The sequence below is a fragment of the Choristoneura fumiferana genome, chromosome 9 (assembly GCF_025370935.1).
Source record: "Choristoneura fumiferana chromosome 9, NRCan_CFum_1, whole genome shotgun sequence".
In the NCBI taxonomy this organism is placed as follows: Eukaryota; Metazoa; Arthropoda; class Insecta; order Lepidoptera; family Tortricidae; genus Choristoneura; species Choristoneura fumiferana.
The window spans coordinates 12,993,127-13,019,635 of record NC_133480.1 but is presented as its reverse complement, the minus strand read 5'-3'; the positions used below and the strand labels follow the sequence as shown (position 1 = coordinate 13,019,635).

Below are 26,509 nucleotides of genomic sequence, written 5' to 3'. Positions count from 1 at the left end.
AATTATACCAATTGAAATACAACAGGAAGACTTGATGCGCGCGTCTGTTTTGAATCGAATTAAGTGTTCGATTGAGTTGTACAATTTCTATAATTATAATAACCGGGTCGTTGCACGGATAGGACTTTGAGTTGTGTAATGGATTTGCTGTCGATAAGAGTTATTACTGTCGAGTGACTAAACTAACTTAATAATACAATTATATCAGGACTATGAGGTAAATGCAGTTGTTATCCTTAAGTTTAATAATTAATGTTTCACTCTGCTATTACTTCTTCTAGACTGCTAAGAAAAACTTTCATAAGATATTTTTACAGCATGAGTGTATTCAAAACGCTTTTGGTAATGTTTTGGTAGTTTTGTTACAGTCGTAGATCACTATGCTAAAGACAAATAGCTGCATACATCTACTTTATTATCATCCCTATCATTTCTTCTTTTATCAAGACTAAACAGAATTACACAATAGAAACAACGAAGACTGCGAAGCGAACCGCAACGCCTGACACGTAAACAAAACTAATGTTATTATTCAAACGACATTGACAAGACAGATCGTATGTCATGCCTACGCGATTTTGACAGGTGTCCTTAACACTACGCGGACATGTCTCAGTTACTTCATTGAAAAGAATCCTCTCGCTTTACAAACTGCAGACTGGCAACAGAACAATGGCGCCATTTGCTCAAACACTTGCCACCGCCACATTGTTACCGTTGACGTCAATACAATTCGGTGATTCAGTATAATGAGGGCTATCTCTGTCGATAGTGCCTTAATGTTTACTCGGAACCTTGAGTACCTCTAGTTTATCTCTCTCAAGATTTCTCTTAGTACTGCTACGATCACCGTCATTAACGTTACTAATGCCCATTCCATTGCAACTTGTTTATTCCCAGCAGATAAACATCATTGCGTACGGTTTGCGGTGCAACTGTGATCTTATACAAGTGTAGCGAATGTATTAACTTATTTATAATTATAAAATTATTATATCAGTTAAGGACCAAAAGATGGAACGTAACAAATCGAATGCATTTCGATGGTGTGCTTCCCGCAACAGTGATCTAATGTTATATAGTGCATAGTGATCCGAAAGTCTGATCTTAGACTGCGTTAAGTTATTTATTAGTTAGTTTTGTACTGTGAGAGTGATGCTGATCAACACGTTCCTGGACACGGAGGATTTCGTGCACCTTTACTACCCGGAGGATGAGCCGGCGGGCGCGCAGGGCTGCGGCGCCGGCGCGCGCCTGGCCAGCAAGTACCCTCGCCCGCCGGAGCCCGAGTACGACCACGACCAGGTAACATTGTAATACATTCGTGAAATTTGCATTGTATAAAGCTAGGAGCTTGAATAAATGTGCCAAATTTCATGTAGATACTCGTATGTAGATACATTAAATAGGTTTCGAGTGAAGGGGTCAAAAGTAGTTCGAAATGGTTCGTGTCAATCAATATACACACGGCTGCGTTGCCAGTTCTTTATCTTTAAGCTTTGCGAAAATTTGAGACTAGAGAGGGCATAGGATAGTTTTTATCCGGGAAAATGGCTTAGTTCCTACGGGAAAGCGATGAACGAATTAATGGCGGACGAAGTCCGAGGCAAAAGCTAGTTGTGTATAAATTCCATTACATCATCGAAAATATCTATTAAAAGATACGGACGTCGTATAAAAAAAATATTACGAATAAATACATAGGTAACCCCGGTACCCCACTCACAGTCTGGGCTTATTCTGTCACATTGACGACCTCATTCAAATCGCATTAAGACCACTGAAGCCAAAAATGTGGCTGCACTGCACTCATACATAACAAATGGCACAGGTGGCATTTGGTAAGGATAATTTAATTAGAAGTCTGTTGGAGGCTTTGATATTAACCTCCCAGTTTTTGCTGGAAGGTTGCCTTCAAATGTTTACATTCGCACGGCCTCAGAAGGATATTTGAGGATGTTGTTGTGGTTGCACACAACTTCTCACTTCGTGTAACAGACGACCTTGTTTTAAGACTTAAGAACTGTATTGGGACAACGTAAGTCTATTAGGATTCTGAGAATATTTATTTATAGCCTATAACTTATTGAATGTACCTTGTTACTCTACCGGTTTTTAATTCGATAAGTTTTTCTTCAAGCTACTTTTCTTGTCAATGATTTTTATGTCTATGTGTCGTGTATGTCGATGTTTAATTTAGAAACAGTACGTTTTTGTAGCTATAATCTTTCTTTGATCAGCACCATAGTAGGGCTGGTCTCATTTACATACAATGTACGACCGCGCCGTCATCCCTTTTAATCTAGTAACTACTAATCTCCACACAACGAGGAATTCCATTTAAACGAACAGTCAGGGTGTTACACAATGACTATTTGAATGGGGACTTATATACCCTCATGACATGAGTGTGAAGATTCTAATCTAACTGGGATTCCCGCGAAATGGTTGTATCCTTGACCCATATTGCCAATGAATAGCAACTTATCATCGTTGAATTTCAATAATGCATTAGTGTCGTACTCAGAAATGTTTTTTATTGAGAAAAAACCTTGAATTCCTTGAATGCTGTAAATAAAAAATTATACCTTAGGTACTTACTTAACGCATAAATTTATGAGTCCATCGGTATAGACCCTATGTGCAAACTAAAATCCCGGAGAAGTTAGAATCATTTCGTGACTGGAGATTCCAAAAGTCATTATACAGTTAGGGGCTTCTTTCATTCATAGATGATATCGCCTGATCTGATACGTCAGTCGCGGAGACCGGAAGTTTAACATCCCATTGTTGTCTCTAATGGAGATGGACATCATACAAGGACTGGATAAATAATGCAATCACTGTTCTGATTACAGCCGCAGTGTTTCTCTTTCTATCTCGCGTGCATTAGCCAGCCCAAGACGAAATGGTTCCACTCAGCCTTGAATGGGCCTTTCAATTGTGGCAACAGGCGGCCCCGTGCTGGGTGAATGACTCAAATGACAACGGCGCGAATCAAGAATGAATATTTCATTCACACTAACTACTTGCAGACAATTAAATATTTCGTTCTATTCCAGAGGGATGTCAACTTACTAGATTGTTGCGCTTATTTTGAAACTTTTGCTGTTATGCATTGGTTATGTAACTTTACTTTTCAACACTTCTTGATGCGGACGTTGTGGCCCGAATAGCCCAGCTGCCTACACTCCATTGCATTAGTCACGTCGATCGAGGGCTCGCCCTACTACGTTTCCGCTAAATAATGCCGTAGGTTGTACTGATAACGCTCTTGTGAAATAGATACCTCGTACCTCCATTCATAAAAGCATTCGTCAGATGAATGAGCCGAGTATGAACTAAATGACATTGATGGCTAACTCCAGCGTACGACTTTGGATAGTTGGCACAGTTTTACTCGAGTTGTTTAGATATCCCATTTATTATCCCAAGAAGATTTATCAAAATTCGGTCGTTATGGCTATGAAGTCATATTAGTCAAACTATAGTGTCTATATTACCTAATTCATATCATAAACACACGTCGTACTCATGAGCAAAATATAGAATAGAATTGTCTATTGCTACCACATTGCTACACTTTAAGTCAAACTAATTTTGATTCATACAAACGTACGTAGGGTGCGTCTTTTTCAATTTCATGTAATGTCAGTGTGCGTGAAGACTGAAGAGTGGCTCTTGCTCAAGATTATTTGCGCATGTCATCGTCTTATGATACGAATGTCCACGTTCAATCAATAGCGCATTGTTTCTAACCTTATGGCTGAAGCTCATTTAAATAGTTTCACAAGGACTTACTACTCCGTTGACTGACATGACAGGTCCATTACCTTGAGCTTCCAGCTTAATAACTCAATCCTTATCCTTATTACAAGCCGCTTACAGTTGAGTCTCGGATAAAAAAAAAACCGAACCAGATAAAATACGTGCATGGTACTAACTAACATCTGTTGGTTCGGAAGAACTTTTTTGTATTTACCAAACAGTCTAAACACCAATCCATTTGTGAGGTGAACGACCCTCGTCTAATAGCCTCCTAATATAAAATGTACTAAGCTTGCTCGGCGCACATTGAGTCGGACATGGTTCTTGACGCCGGCGGTTCACTGCGGGCCTCAAGCGCCCACCCGCATAGTTTCATGACTGTTTTAATGACTGCAGTACGACGCTCAGTTTATACTTATTTTCGCTGAATGTTTCCTCTACTCTCGTCACAAAAGACCCGTTCATTGCAGCACCAGTTTGTTTCGGTTCATTTCTCCAAATTACAAAAGTTGCATTGTCGACATAACCAGGTGTTTCTAATGGATTTTTTATCGCATAGATTTCTCATGGCGTTATGTTTTGTACATAAAAACTTGTTCTGATTTCATTACTTTTTGTGTGTAGGTAAGTATATCAAAAAGTTGGGACTTGCGCGTTGTCTCCTTTTTCGGAACTGTTCATTGGCCCCAGCAGGGTGAATGCGCTAAAAGTCGTGGGCGAGCCGCTTGCGCAGCACCAGCACCTAATACTAACACAACAAATATTTAGTGTTGACTTTGTTCTCGTTGAGCTTATCTTCGGTGTTGGTTTAACTTTTGCGCAAAGGAGGATTCCAACTTAATTTTGATGATTTTGTTTGATCTCTATTTGCATTCATATGTATCTATCTGCCTGTCTACATCGCTTGAACAAAATACTGGATCGCTTAATAGCCGCTTTAATTAACGTTTGGCAACTTTAGCTTATCTATTAATCGGCGGAACCGGATAAACCTGCTACTACTTCTCACAACCATGGCAGAAAAGCCCCGCCATACCGATGTTATCCTGCGGTATCATAATAACTACACACAAGCAGCCATGGGTGCTCACAAGTCTCTACGATAGTTTCTTGTGGTTATACAAATTTAAAACTTCTTATGACTTGGTTAGAGTTAGATATTGCTTACCATATAAAGTAAACATAGGACTTTGCGTTTCCCCCGAAATGATTCATAGCCAGTCCAGCTAAGTGCAGGCTGTTATAATCGGGTACATGTGAACCGCTGCGGGCGTGTTACATCATTACATTGGAATGCCGGGCTAATTGAGTACTAGAGAAGTTTATTGCCATCGCGTTTTATGCGTGTGTTTGTAGTTTTTACGCCCTCTACGATATAAACAACTTTGGAAGGACTAGGGTTAAATTAATGAAGGAAGTTCATCATTGAGTTCTCGCGAGCTAGGACGCATAAACAAATCATAAAGCTAATTGAATGTTATGCTGGGTAATGTAGTAACATCTATGAGTACCTCTGTCTGCAAATGACGGTTACAACACATGACGAGCCCGAGTTGATGTTGAGCAAGTGTGAAAACCTATTAGGAAATCTTTGTAAGGTCCTCTGAATGAGGGCTATCGTTTTTTGTCTCACTAGATGGCGCACTGTTGCGTGAGGTTTTTAAGTATGGCTTTCAAAGTCTGTTATTACGGGCGTGAAAACAAAGTTTAGATTAAAATCATATTTAATACACCTTAAAACCGTACCATAAAAATATCGAGCATGCCACAGTGTTGCATAGTCCCCGTTTCGTTCGGAAAAAAGGGAGGACAAAGGTTTCCGAAAGACAAATCTGTCTCGAAACACAGACATTCATTGCCCCGGAACGCATATTTGCCATAATTAATTTAAGATATTGCAAAATATTCACAAAATTACTCTAATTATAAATAAACCCGCGTAGCTCACCCAAAAACTATGAGATTTGACATTTCAGAGACCTCACGCTACACTAGCGCCTCTAGCGGCGAATTCATACGCGATAGCCCTCATTAAGTAAGAGTACTTCGAAATTCTCTCTGTGACTTATTTTTATTTAATCTTAATGCGTTATTCCTGATAAGTGGGCATTTCTATTTACCGTTGTAACCTGAGTTTATCTCCAATTTCAACAAAACTTGGAGGGTAGACTCAGTCCATGATTCCGAGCTGGAAAACAGGGTCTCCAGTTGTGTCCCCAAAATATTGAATGGATGTGTCCGTGACCTACCTTCCAAATTTTGTTGCAATCGGAGAGATAAACTCAGGGTACACCGGTAGATAGAAATGCCCTAGTGAAAATGAGGGCCTATCACAGCGAACTTTTTAGGCAATTACGACACCGAAAATTTTCAACAAGCTAGTACAAACGACACTGAAGAGCGCCAACGTTCGTTACGAGCCTTTGAACATCGCGTTTTTGAACGCGTCGTCTCGACGTGCGTTTGTATCGATTCAAACGCGATACGCACGCGAGTTGGGCTGCTCTATGTAAAGAAAACCGCGCTGCCAGCGCTCGTTGACGGCACGTTTAATTCAATAAAGCGGTGTGCAAAAGCTCGTAAGTTTGGCCCACTTGTAACTTCAGAGTTTAAAGTTACAAGTGGGCCAAACTCAAACAATTAACACATAAATAAACAAAGAGGTCTGTTACTTGTGGCTTACGAAAGTAAGAGATGCTGACAAAATTGCCTTTACTTACATGTGTATGAATAAATAAGTTTATTTTAAAATTTAATCAGAATTCATGAGCTTTTCGTGTTTTTAGTGAGCACAAGGCTATTCGTATGTAAATAGTTACGCAAGGCTGCTTTCACATTTCTTCAAAACCACTTACGTGCCACGTGGTGTGGTCTGCTGCATGTTACTTGCTTAATTAAATCATGAGACTACGTATTATACGTAATTTATTTATACAAAGTGGGTCGCTGCAATAAGCATTTGCATGTAGCGAATGCCCAAAACAAAAACAAGGAATGGATATTTGAGCCTCGACGCGGGTACTTACAATTAATTACAATACTGGGCGATTCGGGAGCAGGACCAACCCTACACCCTCAGTAATTGATAATGGATAATTCATAATCATAGTTAAGTAAAACCACCACACTTTTATTATCCAATAATGCCGCCATGAGAAGTTCGCGTAAGCAAAACTTAACATACGATATTCTATGTATTAACATATCTAAGTATTATTATCTAACACCCACGCTTATAAGAGCTCCACGAAATGGAGGATGCGATGTATTTTTATATTAAATTATCATGTGGAACAACGGCGATAGAGTAGGCGTGGCAAGATAGTAACAATCAAACAATACACTAAAAGTTACAAATACAACATAAATAGATAATTCAATAATCAAAACATGTCCGAATAATTTCGAACATAATGATGACTTCATAGACTTTAATTCAAAAATAGAGTATTTTACACCCTGTTGGTGGTGCTGGTACCTACTGCTGGTTCTCATGAGTGGCGGCGCTCGCTTACCATCAGGTCATCGGTTGCCCGTTTATCTTATTATCTATCATAAAAATGTTTGTCCATTTATAAAACGCAGAGAATGAAGCCTATATCTATTAACAATTTTATGTTTGCACAGTCAGCAGCAGAAGTAGATGACCAGCTGTGCTCAAAACGATCTAAACACTTATTACCGTGGCATTAGAGTCGTGTGTAGATCATGTTGAGCACCGACCGCTCGACCACTTCTGCTGCTGACTGTACTCTGTGCCTCGACCAATCATATTATACTATTGACACGTGACATTTCTTACCTAACAATCGTTCAAGTCCATCACTCAACCAATCCATTTCCTAATGGAATTTTTGGGACGTGAACTTTGACTTTATTATCATCACGAGGTACAAAATGTGTTTTCATTATTTTCAAGCAATTAATGTGATAAGATATTGTTTATTAACATGTCAATATGGGCGAGTCATTCACTACAAAGAAAATATCTATAGGTACGTAAAAATCTGTAGATATGTTTTTGAATAAATGAGTTCTAAATGAATTTTAAAACACCCTTGTTTTACCACAAGCGAAATCTAAGAATTTTCTAGTACACCAATGCACAAATCTTTCGAGATTTTTTTATATTCTTCGACTTAAGAGTTTTAACCACAAATGGACATACATACATAAACATAATATGGTACTTAATTTGTTATCAGCCGTGCCAGACTCGGGTCCGAATCCGAAACCCCTGAAGCATCAAGTCCTTATCAATTTCCGACCTAGTATTTACTCAGTTCAACTTTAGACCTTTCCCGCAGCACACGCACAATATTGTGCCCATGTGTCGGAGACGTGTCTGGGAAAAAGTTATCAGAAGAATAAATTTCGATTGAGTGGATGAGTAACATGTTAAGACTTAAGACGCATTCTGACTGATTTGGTCTGATGTCTCAAATCTGATCACTCTCATCGTAAGTACTCGTAGCTAGCGTTTTCGGGGCTGCATCTGGACTTTTTCTCAGTGTCTTGGTCGTTGTTTGTTAAAGGGTGTTTGGTCTTACGAACGAGTGTTCGTGAAAATCCTCTTACGATTATTTGTCCGGCCTGCTTGAGGTATTATGCAGATTATAATCTATATTTATGTATATAAAAACCTTCACTTTTCTTAAGCACGCCTTCATAATCTTAAACTGAGAAAAACCGTAGGTGGAATAACTAACTAAATACAAATCTTAGAAACATTCACTGGATTTGAAGAAAGGTTTACTTTTAAGGAGCGTCCTATATTATCCTCTCCTGGTGTGAGAGAGCAATCACATCTCTCTTTTCTTCTTGAGCTCATTTGCGCCCACCGTTGGGTATGCTCAATTTGAAGAGGATCTTTCCCAGATCCTACCTACAAGCGGTCGACGAACTGATGTCATCCGACTACCTTGCTGGGGGCCTGCTAATTCCTCTTTTTGAGCGATGGTGCCATTCCAAAACACGCTTGCTCCATCTCTCGTCGTTTCGGCAACACAATGTTCTCATATGTCATGAACCACATATAAACTGGCTTTAACCTTTTTTTGGAATTTACCCCTGAAAATTTAAGAATGTTGTCTTTCACAACTCAGATAAGAGCATGAAGACATTTCATTTCCGTTTGTAATGTTTTACCCACTTTCGGGTAATTACTCCTAGGTTCGGAACGGAACTAATGTAATGAAATGACATAGACTAGTAATATTGTATTGTCAACAGGTGTCACCGTCGTCGACTCGCGCGATGAGCGAGCGCGACCGCGAGCGCTGGGGCGCGCCCGCGCCGCCCGAGCCGCCGCCGCACCGCGTCCGCGCCGCCGACCTCTACCCGCGTCTGCGCACGCACTGCGACGAGCCCGGCACTGATGTGCCGTTCACGCCGATATGCGGCGAGTTTGTGCAGGTGAGCCTCCTCGCAACGCAATGTACAAGTCCCTGCTTTACTGGAATATGGTTTTTCATTTAGCGTTTCGCTGTTGAAGAAAAATTTGCTAAAGTTAAATTTTAAGTGAATTTGCCAACTGCGAGAAGCGCTTACATATTTCAGTTTATTCGTCAGTCTAGACGCTTTAACGAGGTAGGTATGTAATGTAAACACGCGATGATCGCCGGTTGAAGTTTGGAACCGTGGCATCGCGTAAACAGTCAAAGTCATCAGAGAAGCCTACAACTGTTACCGTAAATGAATGTGCATGTCATTTGCGTATGGAATACTACAAACGTCAACCCTACAATAGTTTGTGGCGTACTTTTAATTATCATATGCAAATTGATAGATAAGTTAAGTAACGAGTAAATGGCCTGCAGGGGCGGCAGGGTCATCGGGTCGGATGCACCGGGGTGAATGAACGCTGTATTATGACGTTTTGATAATACCCACTCGGCTCTAATGCCAATTACAATGTACCTTGCACCCAATACAACGCAATACACAAACTTTTCGTAGATAACAAAAATTCAATTGACTAATCATCTACTGTGTGTGTTAATTTATTTAACCTAATTAATTTGTTAATTGAAGGCATAGTCACGGCATAATGGCCATTTGATAGACAGGTGCGAATAAATTTGTAGCGTAATTTATGAAGAGAGCTTTTCATATGAAGGACTCTCTAGCGCATGGTTTTCTCGCTATGAGTATATAAATAACCCCAGTGGAAATACACTACGGGGTTTGAATGGTCCATCGCACCATAACTACTTCTCTAGGCCCGCAATCTATATTATATCCCTATCTGCTTGGTAGATTTTAATCGCGAAAGTGCATATTATAATTCTACTTGAAAGTACCAGGACCAGGACAGCATAAGCAATAAGGGACTTGTTCGCAGTGGGTAGGTCGCACCGCCGATGGCGGCACCGTCGCCATGTCCAACTATCGGCTGCATGCGCAGCCGCGCCGGCGCAGCGGGCCCGGAGCCTCCGTGCCGCTGCGCCTCATCGACGCCGTCGAGGTTAGGGACCTGCTGTGTCTCGTCGTGCTCTGCAAACACGGCAGGCAACTCAAGTACGTAACTTTTCGAGTTTATGATAACCTAGTAACATCAAAATCCAACACTCATCAATCATCATTCATCAATATCTGTCTTAGAAATCATCAGAGTGGAGATGAACAGAGTAAAGAGAAACATGGTTAACCAGATTACCTCGCGTACTAATGGCTCTGCGAGCTTTTTTACTCGTGTGTTTGTTCATGTTTGCACACACACACGCAGAATCCCGCCGAGACACAAAAACTCCTTGCCTCGCCATCATATTTCAAGCAGATACACCCATATATATCCGTATAATTATTAGCCCTTAGTGTTATGTGACTCATTACTTAAGTAAGGAAGCATGGCATTAGTTAGCTAGTTGAATCGCCAATCTGCATCGCGATAACGTCAACCTTGATTGTTAAGAAAGCAAATGGTCTATGTTTTTCCCTGAAGTGTGTTTGCTCGAATGATACTGAGAACACTACACCTTTAGCACCTTTTGTACAAAGAATCCGTATTTCCAAGCAACCAAAGCAAACTTGAAGCGTATAGTTATATACCAAACGATATTATTATTGGAATAATATTTGGCCATTGAGGTGCTAAACGTCCATAAATGTTCAATTCACACTTGAAGATGTTTTTAATTTGTAGCTTATCATTGCTTTGGGAGATAAGGTCAGCTTTGAATAACAAGAAAGTATGTGTGTTAAGTAATACTGTTTGTAAGTACCGCTGAGCTAATTTCTCTGATAAGCCGATTTGATATCGCATAGGCATAGCAACCGATATGAGCGTAGCAACCGCGGAGCGTGGTACGAAGACATGTAAACATGATTAACGTGGCGAGCCACGGTCACTTTATAAACCTTTGTGAGCAATCTTAGGTTTTCTTTCTTCAAATGGACTAAAATCGAGGCCTCAGGCCAGTGTTAGTTAGTTACTGTGACGTTTATTGATGAGGCTGACCCTTAATAAGGTCAAGGAATATTTTCTAATTGTAAAATCGATATCCTATTGCTGGTAGATTAATTTTCACAACTATTTTCTATTCATGTGGACCACCTGCGGTGAATACGATCTCAATAGACTATTATAATAGAAGGTATAATATAAGCACCTTTCTCGCGCCGCAGTCGAGTCGTAAAGTGAATAGGTATTCCTTTATTGCCTTCTTATGCATCCTGAACCAGTGCCAACGGCGCACCGTGCATGCTCAGTGCGTAGCGGAGCGCCGAGGATTTCGCTAATTTTGAAATGTACAAACGTGACTTACTTGTTGATTCAGCACATAAATCATTTGGCTGGTTATTTGAATACGTGTCTGAGAGTACGTTTTGTTTAACTGCTATGTAGTTTTATTATTTGTTCGTATAGATGTACCTTCAACACCGGTGAACAATGTGCGGAATGGTGGCGTCGCCTCAGCACAGCTCTCTCGCCCATGGGCTCCGTTCAGGAGACCTTCGCAGCGGCCTACGCGGCGTGGGCCAAGGAACAGCCGCCGGCCTCCGTCCACAGAGCGCTGATGCGCGCCTCCCATGCTCCCCATCGTTATTGGTTCGGCCCTGAAGTAAGTATCAACGTGCTTATAATCGCCTGGTACAATATTACAAATTGATACACCTTACGATTGTTTTCTTTGACTCATCGTTGTTTGATCAGCACTGAAATGTAATAAAAGCACCCACACGTAATGTCAGTAACATTATGTTTTGTTGATTCAAATGTCAATTGCTGAATTCTTTAGTAGTAAACAAGCGAAACGCTCGTTGACTTGATTTAGTCATACATAATAATAACCATGCTTTTCAGGTGGAAAGGCTGGGTTTCACGACAAAGGGCGCGTGGCGAGTTACGGCCGCCAACGCGGATTACAAACTATGTCCTTCGTATCCTCCTCTCCTGGTCGTGCCGGCCTCCATCGGTGATGAAGATCTCGACTCGGTCGCCCGGTAAGTTCAATTTACTTTTATTTTCAACTAGTGTTTACTCGCGGCTTCGCACACGTAAATCATTAGATCCAGCAGCTGAAGGGCCAATCAACTTTTTTACCCACACTAATCTGTCCGCGACATTTTTCAAACAATTGCAGATTTTTGTAAGTAAATATTTTTTCTGTAATTTAATAGATGGTGTACATGAATACATGCCATCCTACGTAAGTTCAACCTGTTAAGCCGTGAAATATCTTGTTGGAAGTTCGATTTTTTGGTAACGCCACAGACAATTTTGGTAACGCAGGAGACGCCCAAAGTGTCAGTAAAATAGTTGATTGGCCCTAAATTGAAACTTCGGAATACAAACGACAAATTCCCGAAAATAAAATCGTGGTTTTCATTAACGTTACATAAAAAACAATCATGTCAAATTTCATGACCCAGCTCTAGTCCCTATCCCATGTTTTATTCTAGATGTCCAGCTATCTACATACCAAATTTAATTCAAATCCGTCCAGCCGTTTTAGCGCGAAGGAGTAACAAACATGTTCACTCACTCACTCACAAACTTTCGCATTTTATAATATTAGGAGGATTTCATGACAATTTTCTTGGGAAAAAGTCGGCATAAAAGTTTACTACTGAATCCATCCGACGCGACGACCACGACATAGAAGAGAAAGATGTTAAATTTTTCCATGGGAATTTTTAAGATAATTTCGTGGACTCAAGGTTGTGAAGCCCTGATTTAGACAAATATAATTTCAGGTTTCGCGCAATGAGACGAATACCAGCTGTGGTATGGAGGCACCGAGGTAACGGCGCGGTCATCGCGCGTTCCTCACAACCCGAAGTGGGTTGGTTAGGTTGGCGGTCGAGCGAAGACGAGCGGTTACTATCGGCCTTCGTTTCAGCCTGCAACGCCGACCGGGGACTACAGCCGCCTAACACGAACAAGGTATGCTCTCCTGGTAAATTGGACACTTTGCCTTAGGTTTTGTATAGCTAGGGCCAAAGTCCACGTACTTTTTGCAAGTCATACTGTAATGTTTGTCCGAATTATTGTTAGTAATTTTTTTTCTCCACTGAAACAGTAAATTTTTAAATGATTATCGTATAGATAACTCGATGTTAGGTTAGGTTTGTTTTATAACAATTCTGAACATTTATTGGATTCCGAGAAAAAAAGAGTTATGACAAACGATAAATTCTGCCTTTCGTCAATTTATGCGAGCCTATATGGACCCCTCCCAACTGGGTATGAGCTCCTAGTAGCATGGTTGAGCTTGTGGGAAAATGAGGCAATCAAAACTAAATCATGTCACATTCTAACAAACCTTGCGTGCGTCACTTTGGCGATGATGACATTTTACGTTTCACGGTTAGCTTTACACACTTTAGAATCGAATCTACTTGAAATTTAGTACAGATATATAATTTGGATGAAAAAGCTGCTTTTGCCAGATTTTTTTTAACAAAACATTATTTATTTACAGCAAACAAAACTTTTAATAGTTGACGCACGGTCTTACGCGTCTGCGGTAACGAACCGCGCCCGCGGCGGGGGCTGCGAGTGCCAGCAGTACTACCCCTACGCCGACATCCAGTTCATGAGCCTCCCCAACATCCACCACGTGCGCAGGAGCTTTCAGCAGATGCGCGCGCTCGCCGCAGAGCCCAGCGACCAGGCCAAGTCAGTACACCACTCTACGTTCAAGAACACTCTTACATATGTCATGAATGAGGTTTTTCCATCGTATATTGTCGGATACGTCGTATTTATCTTTCTCAATTACTCGTAGCTTCAGTAAACTTCAATAAGTTAGTTAAAACAGCAAGATAAATACGAACTTGTCCGACAAAATACAATAGGAAAACATTATTCTGTAACTATTTATTTGTTTAAAATTTTTGGAAAGGGTTTGATGTTGGATTTCGAGCGGTTTATTTTCAACGAGATCTAAAGCGTGAACTTCACTTATCATCATAATCTCAAGCTTATATCATGATGGAAACGACTTACCTCAAGTAAATGTAATACTGCTAATGAAGTGGTAGCATAGAGACACTTTCATTTTATGACGCTGGTAGCGCGGCAGGGCATAGCCCGTCTAACAATAGGATCTGCCGCGCTGTTAGCGCTCTAATGCGCGCCGTCTACAATAGGGAAATGAGTTGAAACAGAGGTAACAGACTGAGCGGACTGGGGTAACAAGTGAATTCTTATTCAGAGGAAGCACAACCCAATCCTATTTACCACTTCGTTCTGTCACACGGTATAAGACATAAGACAATGGTAGAAACAGATGGTGAAAGCGATCGCGAACGTTGACGCTTACTGCGTGGAGATTAAGGTTTTTTTCTATCGGTTTTTGCCGATTCCGCGTCGATAGATGTGGGGAGACTCCTAAACACACTCCATATTGAGTCTGCTCCGCTATCAGTGAAAGGTAGGCATAATGTGGAACATGTGTAACATAAACGTTTGTTGTTGCATGTCGGGAGCAGCTGGCACAGTAACCTGGAGCGTACGCTGTGGCTGCAGTACGTGTCGGGCGTATGCCGAGCGGCCAGCGTGGCGGCGCGCGCCGTGCTGGCGGGCCGGCCGGTGCTGGTGCACTGCTCCGACGGCTGGGACCGCACGCCGCAGATCGTGGCTGCTGCCCAGCTCATACTGGACTGCCACTACCGGACGGTCGAGGTGAGCTCCTGCCGCGTCATGCGCTCTTGGTAACACGACCTGCGACGCAACACCAATTTTGATTCACTATTATGAAAATCACAAATTATTTCACACCTAAAATCCTGTCCGAAATTCTAACTTAAGAATAATAGCAATCCAACTTGACACTTGTCTATCTGTTCCAGGGCTTCCGAGTACTGGTGGAACGGGAATGGCTCGACTTCGGGCACAAGTTCGCAGATCGCTGCGGCCACCAGTTTGGGCCCGAGGAGCCCAACGAGCGATCTCCAATCTTCTTGCAGTGGTTAGACGTCGTCTACCAGCTTATGCGACAGTACCCCTGCAGCTTCGAATTCAATGAAGCATACCTGGTGAGTTATGGGACCCTGGTAGATCGGTGTGTTGTGGAGGCTGTGAAATCCAACTAGCGATTACCAACCTCGCACATCTATCTCCTTACTCATTGCGATGTGCGATGTAGCAGCATGTTTTCTCCGTCTGTTGCTGGTCATGAACAAAGCACTTGGCATGACTAACATGATGCGCGGGATGGCGAGACATGCCACGTCTCTCTTTGCTGCGAAAGCCAAAGAGAATGAATAAGATGGATAGAATTCAATTGCCGTTTATCCGGAGAGTCACGGATAACAGTAACATTAACAGAGGCTATCTGATTCCAGATAAAGCTGGGCACTCACGTGCACTCGTGCATGTTCGGCACATTCCTGTGCAACACGAGCCGCGAGCGAGCCGAGGCGCGCGCGCCGGAGACCACCGCGCACGTGTGGCAGCTGCTGCGCGCGCCCGCCTACCGGAACCACTTGTACTCGCCGCACCACTCGCGCCAGGACCAGGTAATGCGGCGAGAGCGAGACGGGGCGAGCGCGCCGGAGACCACCGCGCACGTGTGGCAGCTGCTGCGCGCGCCCGCCTACCGGAACCACTTGTACTCGCCGCACCACTCGCGCCAGGACCAGGTAATGCGGCGAGAGCGAGACGAGGCGAGCGCGCCGGAGACCACCGCGCACGTGTGGCAGCTGCTGCGCGCGCCCGCCTACCGGAACCACTTGTACTCGCCGCACCACTCGCGCCAGGACCAGGTAATGCGGCGAGAGCGAGACGGGGCGAGCGCGCCGGAGACCACCGCGCACGTGTGGCAGCTGCTGCGCGCGCCCGCCTACCGGAACCACTTGTACTCGCCGCACCACTCGCGCCAGGACCAGGTAATGCGGCGAGAGCGAGACGGGGCGAGCGCGCCGGAGACCACCGCGCACGTGTGGCAGCTGCTGCGCGCGCCGCCTACCGGAACCACTTGTACTCGCCGCACCACTCGCGCCAGGACCAGGTAATGCGGCGAGAGCGAGACCGACACCGATACCGACACCGTACAGTAGGCGACTGGCGCTCGGGTAACGTACCAATCATCATCATCTCGGCCTATATATCCTATTGCAGGACACAGAAATCCTTTTAGAACGAGGTCTTTAGGGCTTGGCCTGTAATTCCCGCGCGGATCCATTGCAAATAGAATAGAATCCTACTAATATTATAAATGTGAAAGTTTGTGAGTGAGTGAGTGAGTGAGTGAGTATGTTTGTTACTTTTTCACGCTTAAACGGCTGGACGGATTTGAATGAAATTTGTCGGAAAGTTAGTTTATAACCTGGATTAAAACATAGGATACTTTTTATCGCGATATTCCCACGGGATAGGGATAAAATCTTGAAATAACAACCGCTAGGCTTAGAGTCATGAAATTTGGTATGTAGGTAGTTGGACGTCTGAAATAAAACATAGACGACTTTTTGACCCGATATTCCCACGGGATACCTAGGGATAAAATCTTGAAATAACAACCGCTGGGCTTAGAGCCATGAAATTTAGTATGTAGGTAGCTGAAACTCTGGAATAACACATAGGCTACTTTTTATTCCGATATTCCCACGGGATAGGGATAAAATCTTGAAATAACAACCGCTGGGCTTAGAGGCATGAAATTGTAGTTGGACGTCTGGAATAACACATAGGCAACTTTTTGACTCGATATTCCCACGTGATACCTAGGGATAAAATCTTGAAATAACAACCGCTGGGCTTAGAGGCATGAAATTTAGTGTGTAGGTAGCTGAACCTCTGAAATAACACATAGGCTACTATTTATTCCGATATTCCCACGGGATAGGGATAAAATTTCGAAATAATAACCGCTGGGCTTGGAGTAAAGAAATTTGGTATGTAGGTAACTGGACATCTGGAATAACACTTAAGTGACTTTTTGACCCGATTTTCCCACGGGATAACTAGGGATAAAATCTAGAAATAACAACCACTGGGCTTAGAGCCATGAAATTTAGTATGTAGGTAGCCGGACGTCTGGAATAAGACATACGCTACTTTTTATCCCGATAATTCCACGGGATAGTTTTGTAACTAAGGGACCCCATACATCCGTGTATTATTATTATTTTGTAATTTTTTCTTTAATTGTATACTTACTGTAGTTTTTAAGTATTTTATTTGTAATTATAAATTATTATGAAAAAATGACTTTCTGCCAAGCTTCTTGCGGCGCATTCTTCTTGGCAATGATGGTCTTTCCGAAAGCGCTGGTATTTTAAAAACTGACGTGTAAAAGTGCCCATTGCCGCCTATATACTGAATAAATGATTTGAATTTGAATTTGGATAAGGAAAAATTTTGAAATTTTAGCACTGGGTTTAGAGTCTTGAATTTTGTACAGTTATTCACAACACAACCTCAATGAAGACCACGATATAAATTTTGGAAATTTCCAGGGGAATTTTGTAAAATCCCGAAAATTTCAATTGCAACTACCAGACCGAATAGTTTACGCGTGCGAAGCCGCGGGTAAAAGCTAGTAGAAGATATATTTGCATAGAATAAATAGTTACATCAAATTTCATTAGATGGTAACGAGACAACAAAAAGTTAGTGCTTATCCTGCTATTTCTACAATTTTCTTATACTAGCATGCAAATTACATTTTCTAACACTAAAATCAACGGCGGATTGCGGATTCGGAACTTCACACAGCACAATTGATTTTTTTCGCTGGTGAAATGTTTCCTTACGACGTTTTCCTTCACCTCAAAGCTCATGGTAAATTTCAAATCTAATTTCACACAAATTTAGAAAAATTCAGAGTTGCAAACACGACCGTGTGCTTAAGAAGCCATAGATCAAACCTAGATCAAACCAAACATAGGCCACCACGGCTTTCATCCCAACACCACAACAATATTGATATTGCCGGCCGGCGAAATTACTGGCACTTGAAGTAATCCCATCTTAGGCCTCTAGGTTGGCAACGCATCCGCAATACCCCTGGTGTTGCAGATGTTTATGGGTGGTGGTGATCTCTTACCATCAGGAGACCCACTTGGTCGTTTGCCATCTAGTCGAAAAAAAAAATATGTCAACATCCCAATGAGCGCATGTAAAATATCACCTCAGCGCGTCAGTCAACCTACGTATGCGTCCGAGCCGTCCGATAAACTCGACCGATGGTCTTTGTTGACACGCCATACCTAAAGCTGCTACGTGGGCCAATCAACTTTTTTACCGACACTAATCTGTCCGCGACATTTTTCAAACAATTGCAAATTTTTGTAGGTAAACATGTTTTCTCTGTAATTTAATTTAATTTTCTATTTTCTGTAGTTCAACCTATTAAACCGTGAAGTACGATTTTTGGTAACGCCAGAGACAATTTTGGTAACGCAGGAGACGCCCAAAGTGTCGGTAAAATAGTTGATTGGCCCACGTACTCGTAGATATAATGATCACGTATATTTTGTTCGATATATTGTTGCTACGTTCTGACCGTAGCACTGACCGTCTGACATATGAACTGTTTGTTCCCCAGGTGCTATGGCCGGAGTACGGCGTCCGCTCGATGCACCTCTGGGTGGGGATGTACTGCGGGGACCGCGAGGAGCCCGACGACGAGCCGCCCGAGCCCGAGCCGCTGCCGCTGCCGCACACTAACCCCAACGGTATGACTCCTGCACCAGCTTGCACTCCTGGTACAGACACACACAAAAATACAACTCTTGTCTCAATTTGCTGAAAACAAAAGCTTAAAAATGTGACACTCGTTTTGTCTGTCTTTTATTAACCAAGATAAAATACAAGATTTATTAACAAAGATATAAATGACTAGTGACGCGCACTGGCTGGCATACGTAGGTTTTGGGAAATGGAGCTGGAAAATGTTCATGAAACTCCCTTGATTAGATACCTTTTTTTTTTAATTGTGCCCCTGCAAAGTCAGGACGGAGCGCTAGTAATAAATATTGCTCATGTTACTCAAAGATAATGTAGCATTTTTAACGGTGAAAAATTGTTTTAAGTGTTCTTGTACTTTTTGAGTTTATTCCTTACGAACATACAAATCTTTCATAATATTAAGTATTTTATTGTCCCTGAACCATCGGATGACATTTACTCCCTTCCTTCATAAATACAGGTCAAGTTACGTTTATTTTTCGCAGGGTTAATGACAAAAACAAGATCGTGTGACAATCTGCTTAGTGAAGGAGAGAAACGGACCACGCAACGACGGTGTAGTGACCCCAGCATAGCGCCTGATGTCATGTAAGTACGAATTATATTTAAACATCTATTTCGGCGGCAGCGAAGACTATAGGGCTTTCATCTGCGTTTGGACAAAAATTACGTACCTACTTATGTCAAAAAAGTAAGTAGTTTCCGAGGGCGCGTGATAAACGAATTCTTCGCAGACAAAGTCGCGGGCAACAGCTAGTGATTATACGAGTAATATTCAGACAAAAAGCTATCGGAACCTATCGGTATTTTACTTCCATGAATCATTTGGCTTTGTGGAGCTATAATCGTATTCTCATTTTTATGTCATTCTGGTACGCAGGAAACTGTCGAGCATCATGACTGGCGAGTGCGACTCGCGGACGACGCGCGCTCTCACCGACAGCTGCGTTGACAACCTTCCCGCCGTGCTGCCCGCCGCCGCCGATCAGGTACCGTCGCTCTCATGTGTCCCTGGTACTTCAGGAAACTGACGAAGCTGAAGAAAATGATAATTTTATAAACCCAGGATGCGATACTGTGGTAGACGTACTTACTTAGTTTATTATTGCTGCCACGATCAAAGGCTGCCACAGATTGCTGCGAATGTCCAATTCTCGTAGTAGCGAGCAGTATGTTTTACTCGAGGCACTTGGTACCTACTGCAAACACAAAATGCCTCAAAACTAAATAAAGTGACCACTCTGTAATTTTTTTCTCTTATGGTATCGAAATAATAAGATAACTGAATTTTATATTTGATAACGTCAGGTGGACGGCTTGCACCCAGACCATTTCGACAACGCTATGCGATTACCACGCGATCTTGCCAGCGGTTCATCATCGCTCGAGCGGGAGCTCGTTGGCGCTGTGGACTCTGAGAGCGTTGAGCGCGAAGCGAGCGACGCGGCGCGCGAGCCGAGCGAAGTGAGCGACATCGCGCGTGAACCGAGCGAAGTGAGCGATGTCGTCCGCGCCGCGGCGGGGCCCTCGCCCGACGGCACGCCCGATGATCCGGTCGTGTTCGTTCGCGGGTTCAACGACGTTACGGGGCTAACTGAGGTACATTGAAAAGAATGCATTTTATAATTTGCACAGAAAGACCAAGGGATTGAGAATAAATTAATATAAAATAATTTCCTTAAATTTAGTACGAAGAAAAAAACATAAAACCCTCCTTCATGTAGTGGGGTAAAAAGGTTTTCACCAATCTTTGTAGGAACTAAAATATGTGTGTATTGAAAAACAGTGTCGTTAGCTTCTATTTAAAATTAATGATTATTAGATATTAAAAAAAAACTGACTTACGATCATCCTAAATAACCGGATGGCCAAGTGGTTGGAGAACCTGACTACGAAGCTTGAGGGTCCCGGGTTCGATTCCCGGCCGGGGCAGATATTTGTATGAATAATACGAATGTTTGTTCTCGAGTCTTAGATGTTTAATATGTATTTAAAGTATGTTTATCCGTTGCCTAGTATCCATAGTACAAGCTTTACTTTGTTTGGGACTATGTCAATTGGTGTCAAGTGTCCCCTGATATTATTTTGTTATATTTGTGTCTGTGACTGTGAATAAATCTTCTTTCTTTCTTTTTTGTTTAAATCCACGTTGCGACCCGCTGCGTGCTACCACAGTGGCCACTTGTGGGCCACGTACACACGTACAGGCACAAGCGCCCTAAAGTGAGCACCTGAATGTTGCAGGGCCCGCCAACCGGCGGTCGGTCGCGGCACATCAGCATAACGTGGCGGTCGATATCGGAGTCGAGCAATCAGTCGTCGACGGGGTTCGACCTGCCCGAGCCGACCACGCCCAACGGACAGACCAACGGACAAACCAACGGGGTCAACCCCCTCGATGAACTCGAGCCCAAGTTCCTGGAAGTCGACTTGAATGGTGAGTAACCGTGCGTTAGTTGGCGAGCCGCTCGTGACGCCGAGGTATGATTGACTAGAAGCGAAAGCCCTGTATCTGCAGCCAGTTCTATTATTACGTGACTTGTTGCAATGGTTATACGGGTAGTTACTTTAAAATAAGGTATTATACATCAATTTTTTAACGTATTTTTACGACCTGTCAGAATACGATTTTTCGACTTTTTAATTTTTTTTTAAATTAGTATCGCGTCTTTAAATTGTTGTTATGTTATCATCAACCTTATTATAACTGTTAACTTACTTGGCTGTGGAAACAGAGCTTCGATTCTAGTTGTTTATGTCCTATGCACGTTTCCTTACAGTTTCCTTCGTACCTCCTTATTAATATGGTGATGTTTTTTGTGAATGTTGATGTATTGTGTCAATACTGGTGGTAGACGTCCATACTGCGTGTCTAGTAAATCGAAGGACCCGCCGCAGGTAACTTGTTAGTGTGACCTTTGATTTATTAGAACCGTGATAACTATTCTGATCTGAGGTCGTACTGTCTAACGCGCTGATTTCCGCGATCGCAATCGCCATCTCTTTCTATCCTCGTGTATGAAGAACAATTGCGATTGCGAGTGCGTTAGACAATAAGGCCTGATCACATTGTAACGTGGCGCTTCGGCGGGGAGTCGAACCCCGGTCTCCCGCAGGACAGGCGAGGGGATTGACTGCCACGTTAGATTGCAAACGTACCGTGGCACCTTCGCGCCGCGCTAACATTAGCCTACGATCCAGGTGCGGCTGCGCACTGAGGGTCTGGAGGCTTTCTATACTCGGACTAGCTCAGGGGTCTAGGTCAGGGAGATGATGTAAACACCGATTTGATAATACACAATACTGAGGGCTTTTATGCCTGTTTATTGATAACTAGTAAACCTACACCTTAAATACTAAATCACTACTTAAACTACGGCGAACTTAACCTACGGTTATTCTGTCCACGCTATCACTGCGCGAGAACGATCGCACCGCGGCGGCGGGACAGTGTTTAGTAAGGACGGCACGGACGGTTATTCACACCACGCTACCACTGCGCGAGGTCGATCGCACCGCGGCGGCGAGGCGGTGGTTAGTGGATACGGGATGGACGGCGGGTCTGGCCACGCTCCACTGCGCGAGGTAGATCGCACCGCGGTGGCGGGTCAGTGTTTAGTACGGATGTTACGGGCGGTTATCCTCACTCCGCTACCACTGCGCGAGGTCGATCGCACCGCGGCGGCGAGGCGGTAATTAGTAGGTACGGGAGGCTAGAGGGGGTTAGCGGGGAGAGGAGGAATCAGAGGGGGGCGTCACTCGACGGCCCCACACGTCCAGCCAGGCTGCGCGAGAGATCGCACCGCTCCGGTCTAGTCGCGTCGGAGGACGCCGGGCAACTGCCGCTCTCGGCGGCGCGGCGCGGTTATATACTATCGCGGGGTATGGTGCGGTGCGCGGGCGGCGGCGGGGGCGGCGCTGCAGTGTTGTAGCGCACGGTCTGGCTCGCAGGTGTCGGCAGCGGTTGCGTCAGCCTGGCGCAGTGTTGTAGCCGCACGTTCCTTGACTCGTGACGGGTTCCCTCGTCACATCCCCCTCCCGCTCGTGAAGATTTTTTTCCTGCGGGAAAAAAATCACCGGTGAACCTGTTGGACTACCTTGTACGATCTGTACTGCCTGCTGGGGGTCCACCTGTGTTCGTGCGGTTGCGGGTAACGGTTGATACTTATCTGTATGAATTGTAGGTTTGTACGGGACTACGGGTTATAAGTGAAACCTAAACTTCCAGTTGGGTTTTTCCCTTATTTTTTTTTTGTTTGTTTGTACTGTTTTGGTCACGGCTGTTTTTTGTATTTGGGGAGCCGTATGCAACACCTTCTGTGGTTGCCGTTGCGCGGCTTCCCTCTCCTCTTATTTTTTTTCCTTTCTTCTCCCGTTGGTACCTTCCGGTCCAACTGGGGAGGTCTCTGTGTCCGAGTTCCTTCTCATCGGCGTGGACTCTTGCCTAATAGCAAATGTAACGGTGTGGCTCCTACTTAATGGCGTTATTTCCGGTTTTCTAATACGGTTTTTGCTGCGGGTTATTTGTAGGGGGCGGTCGGGATCTTAGTTTTATTTCCTTTTTTTTTTGTTCTGTTTTGTGAAGGGTTTTATGTCTTTTATATGGGCTGTTTTTATTCGGTTTCTCTTGGCTTCGTCTCGTAATAAGTATATTACTGGTGACTTCCTTTCGACGACCTTATATGGTCCCGCGTATTTTGGGCTTTGGTTCGCGCAAAAAATTTTATTCGCATCTGATAATGGGTATGTTTTTTTTAATACGTAACTGTCGGGCTGGGTTTCCCACTGTCTCCGTTGTTGATCGTAATATTTCTTTTGGGTTTCTGGCTGGTAGTACGGTTGTGCTATTTTATTTAGCGTCTTTGCCGTGCCCATACGGCCTGCTCCTAAGGCGTCGTGGTTCTTTTGTCGGATTTCGGTTTTTTTCTCTTGCTGCACGCACATTTTCCGTTCTGATTTCGGGTCTAGTTTTGTTCCGTATGTTGGGTTTGTTATCTTTTTATAGAATCTTCCTTCTTTTATGCGGTGTTGCTCTTGTTGTCGGTTGTTGGTTACCTCTGTTATTTTTGTGTTGTACCATTCTCGGGGCTGTTGTTGATATGCATATACTGGGTTTCTGGATAATTCATCCGCTACTTGATTGTGTTTACCCGGTCCGTTCTTGAGGTCGAATTTTGAGAATGTTTGCGCGTTTCTCAACTTTTCTAACGTGTGATCTATTTGCGGTATCGGGTATGCGTCTTTTTCGGAGATTTCATATTTCTTACGGAAGTCAATACAGACTCGGCGGTCACCATTCTCTTTCTTTACTAGCACTATTGGTGAGCTATACGGGCTTTCGGACGGTTCTATGACGCCTTGTTCCAACATGGTTTTCACGTGTTCATCAATTTTCTTTTGCTGGTGGGGTTTCCTCGGGTAGTCTTTTTGCTTTATTGGTTCATTGTATTCTAGTTTGATCCGGTGTTCCATCCATGTGTTGCCAATCGGGCTCTTGTCGCATTTCTCAAACTCGGCGGTCAATATCTGTTCCAGTTCCTCTTTTTGTTTCTGTGTCAGGCCGGTATTGTTTTCTTCCACTTGGTTTTCCTTTGTGACGTCGCTGTCTTCTTTTTTAGCTGGGGTGTTTCCCCACTGAAGGGTCAGTCCCACTCGTCTCAATACATCCATTCCAATAATGGTGCAATTTGCTGTTGGCAACACTCTAACCCAGTGCTTAAATGTGATTCCATTCAGCTCTATAGAGACTAGGACGTCCTTGTTTATTTCCACCTCGTTACCGTTTGCTAGTATTATTTTCCTACGCCTATCCTTCTGGGTTGCGTTGCTTTCGACGCATTTCTTGTACGTATCTGCATTTATATATGTGTTAGTTGAGCCTGTGTCTATCAAGCATTTTTGTTTTCCTCCCATTATAGATGCTTCTTTGAAGTACCGGTTGTCCTCCCTTTGTATTTCATTTGCTGCTCCTGCACCTTCCTTTGTCCATCTGCAGCAGTTTTTGCTCAATACTCCTACTTTCCCGCATGTACTGCAGAATATTTGCCTCCTGCCTCGGCATTCTCTTGTGGAGTGTCCCGGTTTGCCGCACGACCAGCAGCATGTTGCGGAGTTGTAGTTGGGTTGTATTTTCCCTCGCCCGCTTGTTGTGCCTGGTCGGTGCTCCATTGGTGATCCCTTTGGTCGGTAATTGGTTTCTAGCTGCGGTATCGGTCCTATTCGGGTTTTTTCTTTGAATTTTTCCTTCTGTATATTTTCGTAGTCGGTCGTTAGTTGTATGAGGTCCTCTATGGTTGTGAAGTCTTGTTTCTTTACGTACGTTTTGTAATTCGGGTGCATGTTTTCATAGATCCGGTTTATCCTCTGTTCCTCCGACAGTTTGTCTTGTCTTCTCATTATTGTCTGTAAGTCTGTCACGTAATCTGTGAATTTCTCTGCGAACCTTTGCTTTCGTGTGATTACTATTTCTTCTAGTCTTGTTTCGTAATTGCTTGGAAAATAATAAAGTTTGTACAACTTCACGAACCCGTCCCAATCTTCCCATGCATCTTTATTATTTCTGTACCACCACAGTGCTTTCCCCCTTAACACGTGTGGTAGAGCTTGGAGCATTTGATCCTTTTTGATGTTTTTCGAGGTCATCAACTCTTCTATCCTTTCTAGGATTTCTACCGGATCACCGGTTCCGTCAAACGTTACTCCCCAGCTTCTCGTTAGACTCGTCATGTCCATTTCTGGTTGTTTTTCGGTGCTCATGGTTGTTTCCCCTTCGTTCGGTATCGCGGTCTCCTTCGTGTCTTCTGTTTCGTGGCCTTCTTGGCTTCGGATGTGGTCGGCTAGTTGTTTTCGTAGTTGTTCTACGGTTAAATTGTCGGTCGGTAACTCTTGTTCTTTTGATTCTTTAATTAATTCTGTTTTCGGTAGGCTGTATATCCAGGATGTGGGCATTACGCCTCGTACTAAGTCGATTAGTCCGTGCGTGTTGTCGGTCGGTCTGTTCGTTTGTCGTAATCGTCGGTTTTTCTGTACTATCTCTCCTGACTCTGAGCGAAACACTGTGAGTTATTTAGTTGGGCGCCAAATGTAACGTGGCGCTTCGGCGGGGAGTCGAACCCCGGTCTCCCGCAGGACAGGCGAGGGGATTGACTGCCACGTTAGATTGCAAACGTACCGTGGCACCTTCGCGCCGCGCTAACATTAGCCTACGATCCAGGTGCGGCTGCGCACTGAGGGTCTGGAGGCTTTCTATACTCGGACTAGCTCAGGGGTCTAGGTCAGGGAGATGATGTAAACACCGATTTGATAATACACAATACTGAGGGCTTTTATGCCTGTTTATTGATAACTAGTAAACCTACACCTTAAATACTAAATCACTACTTAAACTACGGCGAACTTAACCTACGGTTATTCTGTCCACGCTATCACTGCGCGAGAACGATCGCACCGCGGCGGCGGGACAGTGTTTAGTAAGGACGGCACGGACGGTTATTCACACCACGCTACCACTGCGCGAGGTCGATCGCACCGCGGCGGCGAGGCGGTGGTTAGTGGATACGGGATGGACGGCGGGTCTGGCCACGCTCCACTGCGCGAGGT

The 26,509-nt window shown here is 43.6% G+C and overlaps 1 protein-coding gene across 1 annotated transcript in view; it reads left to right on the top strand.

Moving 5' to 3' along the window:
• The first annotated feature begins 557 nt into the window (after positions 1-557).
• Positions 558-26,509, top strand: part of LOC141431331 (phosphatidylinositol-3,5-bisphosphate 3-phosphatase MTMR4) — a 33,588-nt gene continuing 7,636 nt past the window's right edge. The window contains exons 1-15 of the mRNA XM_074092482.1: positions 558-1,305; positions 9,001-9,183; positions 10,112-10,287; positions 11,636-11,831; positions 12,074-12,213; positions 12,967-13,156; positions 13,695-13,891; positions 14,707-14,899; positions 15,067-15,252; positions 15,562-15,735; positions 18,768-18,897; positions 19,396-19,498; positions 19,791-19,899; positions 20,219-20,509; positions 21,155-21,347. Of these exons, the coding sequence (XP_073948583.1) occupies positions 1,156-1,305; positions 9,001-9,183; positions 10,112-10,287; positions 11,636-11,831; positions 12,074-12,213; positions 12,967-13,156; positions 13,695-13,891; positions 14,707-14,899; positions 15,067-15,252; positions 15,562-15,735; positions 18,768-18,897; positions 19,396-19,498; positions 19,791-19,899; positions 20,219-20,509; positions 21,155-21,347 (2,611 nt within the window). The 5' untranslated portion in view covers positions 558-1,155. The remainder of the gene's footprint in view (positions 1,306-9,000; positions 9,184-10,111; positions 10,288-11,635; positions 11,832-12,073; positions 12,214-12,966; positions 13,157-13,694; positions 13,892-14,706; positions 14,900-15,066; positions 15,253-15,561; positions 15,736-18,767; positions 18,898-19,395; positions 19,499-19,790; positions 19,900-20,218; positions 20,510-21,154; positions 21,348-26,509) is intronic.